A 10864-nucleotide genomic window follows, 5' to 3' on the forward strand; every position below is an offset into this window, starting at 1 on the left:
GGTCCATACCCCAGTTTGCTAAATGCTTCTGCTAGCAGGACTTGAGGACCAGAGGGTATACCTGTAATTGATCCATCTATCATGTTGTTTTTAAGCAGGCCTTTGTGAAAAGGCACATCTATGGCACAGCTATAAAAGACATAACTGTTGTTGTGTCCTTTCTCACTCACCTGCAGAAAGAGTTAAAAATTGGTGTTGCAAAGGAAGCTGTTTAACTGGGGAGAAAGATGTTTTAGAAGCAAGTGGTACAGCTGGCTTTGCTCCTGCATTCATTCACCTTAGAGAGTTTCTTTGCTACATATCAGGAGCACCAAGAAACCCAAGCTCAAATGGTTACTCAAATGTAAGTTTATGAGTAGTTATTTATTATTTTTATAAAAAAAAAGAAACAACTGAGTTTACTTCACCTTGAAGAGATACCAGTTTCCCACAGCTCTTTAAGGATGTTCAACATTTTTGTTATGCTCCATTCGAGCCAAATCCCCCTGCACCCTTAGACAGATTATCAAGAATTTCTGTAACATCAACCCAATACCTTTCCATTACTTTTAAGAGGCAATAGTTAGCCAAATTTTAACATTAGAATCCTATCACAGTTATGTAAATTAAGTCAATTTGTCCTTCCTTCAATTAAACATGTTAATTTCCCAGGGGACCCAACACCATTTTTTTCAGTTGTCACACATGCCATCAACACACAGTATGCTGTAGACTTAAAGAGAATTTATCAAGTATCTGGTCTTGCAGAACCTACCTCAACTCACTGAAATTCAAAGGCATTCTCGAATGAGAAAGTTACTCAGATCTGTACATACAAGAACATGACCTTTGTGCTCCATAGTGACAATACACACCAGAAAACAATTCTCCTGCAACCAGATATCAGAATTAGCACTCTCAAAACAAAAAGCACTTAGCCCAGAAATAGTTCAACTTCTGCATGGCCACCTCTGCTTCCTTCTGTTCAACAATATTCAGTTATATTTGCCTGAAGATTAGATTACAATAGAATTACACGTATATAGTTAATCACAAGTTATTAATGACTGTCCAGTCTGTAAGAAAACAAAGCCATATATTTTGATTTGCCTTTTATGAGATTCATTCGTTAATTTGATTTTGATAAAAGGTAATGAGCAATTTGCTCAATTTCTTCAGCAGAAGAAATCATATATGTGTTAAAAGTTTAAGAACAAAAATACAAATAAAATTCACATGATTTGCTGAATTAAAAGCAGAAATCATTAGGGCTGAAAAAGAAGCATAAGAATTGCCATATAGTTCATGTTGAGAGTTGTTGTTCTTATTAACAAATGCCCCTACCAAATACTTCAAAGGGAGATCAAAACAGCACACCAAGTCTGGAAAACTGCAGAAATTGTCCATATCTTTTTTCCTTAGCCACATTGATTGATTATTAGCTGACGTCCAGAAGAATTTAGCTGACTCATTCCTTTTGTTTGTTAGGCTTATTTTAAAGCACTGTCCTTCTTACAAGATTACCTTTTATTCAGACTTTTCTTGTTTGTCTCTCTGTAAAAGTGAATAAGTTACTTCTCCCAGGTTATTCAAATCTTTCCACATCTACTAATCACTTCTGATGTCCTTTCTGTAGACTATATCTATTTCTGCCCTCACTATCTTGTAAGTAAAGTTACCTCAACTTGATTTCAGGGGATTAGGTACTACTTATTCATAGAAGGGAACAGAATTCTAAAACAGCTTCTGTTCTCTTGTGATATTATCTGCACATCTTTAAATTATTTACACTTTCAGTACTCAGGCTCAATGAGGATTATTCAACATACTACCACCAAAACACATGGGTCCTCCTCCCAGAAAATTACAGCTTACTTAGAATATGCATGGTTAGCTGAAATTATTCCTAAAGCTCCAGCTTTATTAGGTCCAGTACAAAGGACCACATAAGGGCAACCTAGGCTGAAAATGAGGCTTGTTGTAAAGAGAAGAAATCGTATCTTGTTACTCTTTTTACAGCTACTGTTCCTGAAGACACTCAAATCAACAGTACGGTTGTTGTTCTGACTAATACATGAAGTACAACAAAGTTCCTAAAAACATTAACATTCAGTGACCTTATCTCAGTACAAAAAACCTACTTTCACAGTCAAACTGAATCGTATTCTTACCTTATTCAAGAGGACCTTGTTCACAAACACCTTTGTTTCTGAAATCTTTGAAATACTAAGCATTGATCTATTGCCTCTGCTTTCAGTGGGAAAGAACAGTATAAAACTAATCTGTAGACTGCTAGCCTGAATATTTGGCAGACAAAGAAATAGTCTAAATGATTGATTTTTTGTATTTTTTTTTAATAAAAGGCTTTTTTTCATTTGATTTAAATATATTCTGATAGGCCACCGACATATAATTCAGAATCTGGCATTTTAATACGATGCTTCCTTATAAAGTGCTTTTCACTCTACATTCTTAAAGCCTTCATACACATTTACAAATTAACCTTTTGAACACCCAGAATTATCTGAGTTTATAGAGGAGAAATCTAAGGATTTTTGCCCAGAGTGACTCAGCAAAGCAGTGAGAATCCTGAGCACCAAGCCCTGATATTCCCATTCCTAGTCACAATGTGTCACTTTCAGACTTTTCTAGAGTTTACAGATTTTGGTTTTTTCCAGGTTTACAGCAGAACATAATACTAAATAATGCAGGATAATTGTTACACTCACTACAGCCTGTATAATTGTAAAACAAGCCTTGGCAAACTTGAAAATTAATATAGGATGACAATATGTATTACTAAAATCAAACAGGTTACATATGTGGCACACAAATCAGCTTTTGAATGCAGGAGTGCTTCTTTCTAAGAGAGCACGCTCGATCAGGAGAGCAAAGTAGAGTTTTCTTATCAAGCAAACATCACTTTCCTCTATGTGTATCTCCATGTGCATTTCCACCATTACAAAATCATTGGAAAATTGCACCAACTGTATTGCAGTTCAAGATATTTTTCCTAATTAACAAAAAACATATAATCTGTTTTGCGTAGCTCACATTGACGATTGACAATTTTCTCTCCAGAGAGCATTGATTTCAGTGTTTTTACACTATTCTCATACAACATAAATTGACAAAAACATCGAGAAACAAAGAGTTAAACAAAACAGTTCTTATTTAAAAATCAGAGACCTAATTAAAGACTCTTACAAATTATGATCTACATCAAATGCATATACTAGACTACTTTTGCCTTCAGATTTTGATCTAAATGCCATTAAGAAATTTTTAATTACATTAGCCTTACTCTTGCCAACCACCATGCTTTCAATTGACATGGATGCACTTTAAATATGGATGCTTTCATTTGGGAATCACCGCACCGCAATCAGACACCTCCAGGGAGGTTTCTGAGCTCAGTTTACCAAAACTTACAAACAAAATAAAAATCTGTGGATATTATTGAAGACTTCCCTCTAATGCAGTTGTCAAAAAACAGGTAACCTCTCAAGATACATAAAAATTGTGATTTGACACTGTACAAAACAGGCTATGTTATATTAACTAGCAACCAACAGGAATACTGTTATTAGCTCGATCTATTCAGCTCAGAAAGAATGCTGAAGAGAAGAAAAATATTCAGTATATGCACAGGGAAGGAACACTGGAATAACTCACTTTTAAAAGGGAAAAAATACAATGGGGAAATTGAATTGAAAGACAGAAGATAATAACTAATAAAATTATGTTTTCCATGCAATTAATCTGTTGGATTAATTGGAACACAAATGTATCACAGCCAAAGAGAGTTGATATGAATAAATGAGGGACTTGATATTTAACAAGAACAGAGTGAGCTAGGAGAGCAAGTACCAGAAAAAGAAAACCCGCCAACCTATGTTTAGGATCAAGTGGACACTATTTCCAGCAGACTCATATCTGCCTATTAAAATGGAATTTCTTGCATCATCTAAGATTTCTGGTCTCATGATCCCACAATTAAGCTGAAATCTTGCTACATGCCACTTCTAAAATTATTGATCTCAGGCAATAATTTCCTTCTCAGAAAGGCAATAAGTAGAACATGCTATGGGAGCCCTCAAAAAGAGGGGAGCATTTTGATCCCTTTTAAGATGGGATAAAGTTATATAACTCCAGTATATAAAGCGATATTCTTTCTTATCTCTTTTCCCATCAATTTTCTGTTGTTTCTTCTCTTGTGTTCAAGATAAGGTATTCTCCTAGTACATTGGGAACCTACTTCAATAAAGAGGATTTCCAAAGCTACATAATATCAAGTTAGATATTTCAAAGGAAAGTAAAATAACATTGTTTTTCAAACAGGTATATTGCTGCATGATTCTCTTGGATCAAAGAATGTATACAGCAATGCAAAATGACTTATGTGAAAGGTGAAGCATCTTAGTATAGCATATCTTCTACTGTTATTCAGCTACTTTATAGCTGATCCATCTCTCAGCAGTCTTTACCCGCACAAAAATATATTAAAACCAACGCTTGAAACTTTCGGTTATATGATGGAATTTTTCAGAACCAAATTATTTTCACTATGTAATGACCAGACTAGCATTTAAAAAGAACTATTTTGACCAGATTTAAAGGGAGTATTTCAAGACATTGAGAGAGAGAATACAAAGATTCACAAAGGTTATTGTGCAGACAACACCATGGTAATAACCACTTACATAACTGAGACAGTTTGGGCTATTACATTATTCCAATTTTATTCTACAGAAATGTATAATACATTTGTTTAAAGCGCGTAGCAACTATCACAGCACAATTCTTTATCGATTGCTTTGGAAATTGCTGAATTATAGGTCTCTTGCACACCTATTTTCACATGATATGCTTCAAGGCAAGGTGCTAATTTGAAAAGCTTAATTTTCTGACTGGAAATACATTTCTACCACATTTAGAGAAAACAGATGTTATAACAGCGAAAATAAATTGCGTGGCAAAACTATTTTTCACATTCATTTATTCTGTCCTGATGTTCCCCATATTCAATACCTTACATGGCCACACTGCAGAACTTCATCAGTTCCATGGCAACCATAGAGAGTTCATGAGGTACCTGAACAACACTTCACTTACAGATCAGAAAAACTCACAGAAAACAAATAATATCCATCAGTCCTGTGTGACATACAACTGTTGCTTGAAGAAAAAGTTCAGGAATGACTATGAAACATGAGTATACTCATCTGTGACTAAAGGAGCTGTAAACTAAGTGGCTTGAAATTAACAGTAAAGATTTTTCGTATAGCTAATAGTAATACTGCCATCTTTGAACTCCTTGAACACAAGTTTGTCAGCTTCCAGGTGCAGTCTAGACTTGATATAAAACATATATGTATAATAACAAATAATTTCAATATCCAGCAAAGGGGAGGCAGGTAAAGGACAAAAGTAGTAGGAAAATGTAAAATCGGGAGGGTAAATAGAGGTGTGTATATATACAGAATCACAGAACAGAATCATACAATGGTTTAGGCTGGAAGGGAATTGAGGAAGTTCTCTGGTCCAGCCTGTGCTCAAGTCAAGGCTAATAATAGGCTGAGGTGCTTGGGGTCTTGGGCACTCAAGACTCAAATCTCCAAGGATGGAGCTACCACAACTGCTATAAGTGCCTGTCCCAGTATTTCACCGCCCTTATTTTGAGGAATGATGGTTGATTTTTTCCTTAGATTTAATAGGAACTTCCACTACTATAACATGTATGTCACCTCTTGTCCTTTCACTGAACATGTCTGAGAAAAGTCTTGCTCCGTCTTTATGACCACCCATTAGGTAGGTGAGAATGGCACTTGGCTTCTCCTTAGCCTCCTCTAAGAAAAACAGACCAAGCTCTCCTAACCTCTTCTCACATGCACTATTTGCATCAACGCAAATATTTAAATTCTGCAACTTGAAAGCACTGCAAGAGTTTGCAGAGTTAGTCAGCAGGAAATGACATGGCACATCAGAAGTCAAGCTAAACTACATTCAAATAATCCAAGAAAACTCCAAGGCATCTAACAACTATGTAATTTACTCATGTCCAAGATAAAAAAGTCAACAAAATGGCCACATAACAAAACACATGCATCACAATAACCACATAATTTAAGTATATACCCTTCATTAATGAGTGCAGAAGTGGGGGGGGGGAAGCATTTTGAATTCAAGGGTTATTTAGAGATCTTTCAGGAGGGATGTCATAACTTAATAGAAAACAGAATCTTGTGAAAAATCAGTCAGGATACAGATGTAAAGGCAATTTAGCAGTGAGATTAAAGGATGTCCTTTTACACAGCACTATCCAATGCAACCTGAAATAACCTGGCCAATGAAATTTTGTACCACTTATTCTGAAGTATTAGACCAGTAAGTCAAGAAACAATAATCGTTCTTTCTGCAGCAATTTGCTAACCCTGGATTTCTGCATTCAACATTAAACAGCACATTACAACCAATGTACTGAGAACAGAAATAAATTCAAAGAAAAATAAAAACTTTACACAGGATAAAAATAGGAGGTGGCACAGAGAAGAAAAATAATAAAAATCACTGCAGTGTAGTCTATGAACATTCAAAGACAAGAATAAATTCACCTGGCATTCAAAAGTATGAAAAAAGGATAGAATGAAGAAAAACAGAATCACGAAGAAATGCAGGAGGGAAAATAAAAAAATAAATTATCTTTTAAATTTAATTCTTAGAATGATTTATCTTAAAGTCTCTCAGTGTAAAGCTCAGAATTAGTCCATTTCAAATTCCTGCAGAAAAAAAGTTAAATTCGCTATAATTTTGTACTGTGTCCTTTGGAATACTCGTGATTTCTTTGCCCAGATTAAAGTTCAAAATACTTCAACACATAGAAATCTGGTAAAGAGAAGTGGGGAAAAAATTCACATCCATGAAAAGAAATTGAGTTAAAGCAATGTCACACAATGTGAAACAATCCATAACAAAATAAACATGAATTTTGCAAAAGAAAGTATAGTCAAACTCTTAAGTAATGTGAGAAACATACACATGCATAATTCATGGGAATGGCATGGGAATATTAAGAGGACCTGTAATTTCTGTTGTTAAATAAATAATGAGTTACTAGAGCAATTATAAGGCCATGCAATTGGCTTAAGTCCAAGTTAAACTCACTACTTGGGGTTAGGAAAGCTGTGGACTTTTAGAAGCATCTCGTGTATGTGATGTTAATTTCTTTCTTTTCCCACACCAGCACCATCAATTCCATCAAACCCAAATCTTCAATAACAAAATCTGTGGGAAATGTCCAACTTTGACTGTTAGTAGTCCTTCTACATTATCAACTTCACTGTGCCCAGTTGACTTGAAGGCACATTTAGTACACTTTTTTCTTCATTCTACGTCTCAAGACATCTGAGCAGAATGAGCAAAATTTTGCCTTCGCTACAAGAAGTAACCTGAAAGTAATTCTACTTTTTTGGTGAAGTGGGGTTCCCAAACATCTCCAGTCCCAAAAATTACAAAAATGCAAACTTACCTTCTATGATCTTGGTATGTAAGCATTATATTTCTGTTCTTTTTCTCCCCCCTCTTGGCATTCCCTTCTGTGAATCCAACTGTTCAATAACAACCCCAAAACGAATGCCCCCTGTCTAAATATATCTTAATGGTCCCCTGATTTAGCCCATAGATGAAAAAAATCATCATTATTTTAAAATCCTTATAGTTATTTACTGTCATTGAATTAGGAAACATGACCGAGTTTACTTTTCTTTGTAGAAGTTTAAGCTGTTAGGCATCTGTTAAGCTGTTAGGCATCTGAACAAAAAAGCAGTACAAGAATTCATGCATTTGTACAACATTTATTTCCTATTACAATAAAATGAGGAAAAAAATCAACTGCGGATATATTGTGTTTACATGACCCCTTTAAAAATAAAAAAATAAAAATAAAAAAAAAACAACACAACTGTCTGTTTTCTACTTAATTAAAGTTACATTTCAAAACCATATTAACTTTTTAGAGGTAACTGGCACCCATACTTCTACTGCTTACACAATCGCTCGAAGTAGCGTTCATTTGTTTCTCAGTTTTCCTTGTAAGGGTCATTGCTTACTATTTTATGAACAGAAACACAATGTGCAACACTTTAAGCCTCCTCTTATTAGTTAATGAAAAGCATAACTGCTATGAAAATATTGCCTTTCTATTTTATTAGAAACACAATTAAATCCAGTTCCCCAGGCGCAACACTTCACAGGAGGTGTGCTGCCTCCTGCATTACATTTTACTAAGTCAGTAAAAGGGTCATTAATCTTTTAGTTACGGATCTCGGACTTTTAAGTCTAACAGCAACAAGCAGAAGCAAACACCCAGCGCTCTCCTTCTCTCTCTCTGTTGATAGAAAGATAGTAAACGCTTAAGACAAGACCCACAATTAGCCAGAAAAAAGTCTATTTAATCCACTTTCATCTCTCTGGTTCACAGAATCTCATTAGAGTAAATACTTTTGCTTTCATTGTTAGGCTGAATCAGCTGAGACATTTCAAGGCAAGCAAAGAACTGTGCATAGTGCTCCTACTTTACAAAGACTTTTACACTCACCTACACATTAAGTCTTCAGTGAATGCATTATCCCTTTCATCTATTCAACAGTACAGTTCAGATACTATGCAACCAAGGAAAATTTAAGAAAGGAAAAAAAAAAAACCCAGACTGAATTTACTTGAATTCATTTGCTTCTGTGTCAAATCCACCTAAAACAGAGAGCACTGGCGAGAAATGGTAGCCAATCCATAGAGCCTTTTGTACACTGCTGTCACAGAAAGTAACCCATGATATACATATATACAGAAAACAAACCTCTTTGTCCCAGTGCCTGCTTTCCCTTATCTGAAGATATGGAAGATTAAGTTTGTGTGAATTTCTGAACGTGACAACAAGGATGTCCATCCTTAATACTAGAGACAAGAACAAAAATATCTTCACGTGACAAAAACTAAATTTGATTGTATTATTACATCAAATCCCTGTACTACCGAGCATGTTAGAAAGATTCTGCCTACTGCCTCTCCATATTTAAATCCTTATCCCTCCTCTGAACATTTTGACCTTCCAGAATTCAAAACCAATCCAAGAAGCATCCGAAACGTGCGAGAAAGTGCTTCTAGCCTATGAAAATGACAACTGGAGATGCGATTTAGCAATTCGTATTCAGTGCAATACACTATCCACTTCCAAAGAGCATACTTTTCACCTTAAAATAAGCCAGTACTAAGTAAATTGCCAGGACCGGACAGCGGGGACTGACAACAGTGCTGAGATTAACCTGGAAGGCGCTGGCCGAGCTCAGCCCCATCCTCATTCACCTCTAACCGAGCCTTACAAGCCGCCTGTCCGGTCCTTGCCCGGGGCTCTTCTCTCGGCCCCGAACGCGCTGCTCGCAGCACCGGCACCCTCTTTACGCGTCCACCTGCACGAAGAGCCGCCGGCGCCCGGAAAGCCCGGGAGAGGACAGGGCTGCCCGCGGCGGCCGTTAACGGCACCGGCGGCTACCGCGCCAGGAGCCGGCGAGAGGGAGCGGGCGGGGAGGGGACAGCGGCCCCAGGGGAACGGGCACCGGCCGCCGCTCCCCGCAAACAGGTACCGCAACGGGTCAGTGCGGAGCGGAGCGGGGCAGGGACGCCCGCAGAAGTGTTGGGGCGAGGCGGAACGAGAACGGGAGGGAGCCAGCCGCAGCCCGAGCGGGGACACCCAAGGGCAGGGACGAACACAAGGACGCAGGGAGGGAGGAAGGGAGGTGCCTTGGCGGGGGGCACGCAGAGCGCTCTGGGCGCGGCCCTTACCTGGCAGGAGGTGCCGGTGAACCCCGCGGGGCAGGCGCAGCTATAGGCGGCCGGAGGCTGGGGCAGGAGCAGCTGGAGGCGGCGGGTCGCGGCGGGGCTCCCGGCCGGCACCGGCGAGCAGGTGCCGTTGTTGCGGCAGGGCTGGCTGAGGCAGGGGTCCCGGTCGGGGGGCGCGGCGGTGGCTGGCCCGGGAAGGCAGGCACGGCGCTGGGCCAGAGCGAGCAGCAGCAGCAGGAGGAGCGGAGCGGCTCGGGGCATGGCGGCGGGGCGTGCTGGTGCGGGTGCCGCTCCGCTGCGGGCACCAGCGGGGAAGGAAGAGAGAGAAGGAGAGGATGGAGGCAGCGGCTACCCGGCTGCTCCCTACCCCCGTTCCCCGGGCAACGGGCGGGCGGGGACTGGGCGGGGACGAGCCGGCAGCCGCGCCGTCGTGTACCCAGCAGGGGGCAGCCGCGCGTCCTCCTGCAGCGCGTCCGGGCGCCGGCCCCGGCCGGCGGCGGTGAGCGGCCCTGCCTCGGGTGCGGTACAGGAGCGCACAGCCCGGCCTTATTTCGTCCCTGCAGCCCAGGCGGAGCTCGGCTCGGGCCGGAATGGCCTGCGCCAGCGCCCCATGTGCCGTGGGCGGGGGAACGGCGACCGGGCTGCACCAGGCTGCTGGGGCCCGGGTACCGGCACTGCGCGCCCAGCCCGCTGGTTTACCACGGGATCCGCGCGATAATAAACCGCCCGACAGGCATTGCTGGTCTGCCACTGCCTCCAGTTGGCTTGGCGGGTGTAAACGTTAGCGTACCCGGGACCGAACCCTGTCTCGGGACCGGCAAACCCCTGGAAGGGAAACTCCGTGTTCAGGACCGTTCACTGTTTGCTTCTCATTTACTGTTTCATACGTGTAACCTGTGGACAGTTACTTTGAAGCTCCTTTAAAACCCAAGCAGGGGAGGCGGAAAGCATAAAATGAATCCTGTCATTTCCCATACTGCGGAAAAGCTGTGGCTTTCATTCATTTTACAGCTGAATTTTAAAAGTCGATTTGTATTTTGCTAGGCGTTCG

The 10864-nt window shown here is 40.2% G+C and overlaps 1 protein-coding gene across 1 annotated transcript in view; it reads right to left on the reverse strand.

Moving 5' to 3' along the window:
- Positions 1-10209, reverse strand: part of DNER (delta/notch like EGF repeat containing) — a 125576-nt gene extending 115367 nt beyond the window's left edge. Inside the window, exon 1 of the mRNA XM_057417119.1 lies at positions 9817-10209. Within this exon, the coding sequence (XP_057273102.1) occupies positions 9817-10074 (258 nt within the window). The 5' untranslated portion in view covers positions 10075-10209. The remainder of the gene's footprint in view (positions 1-9816) is intronic.
- Positions 10210-10864: the final 655 nt, after the last annotated feature.

The sequence above is a fragment of the Pezoporus wallicus genome, unplaced genomic scaffold (genome assembly GCF_028554395.1).
Source record: "Pezoporus wallicus isolate ANWC-B61680 ecotype Strahan unplaced genomic scaffold, APGP_CSIRO_Pwel_v1 contig_360, whole genome shotgun sequence".
Lineage (NCBI taxonomy): Eukaryota > Metazoa > Chordata > Aves > Psittaciformes > Psittacidae > Pezoporus > Pezoporus wallicus.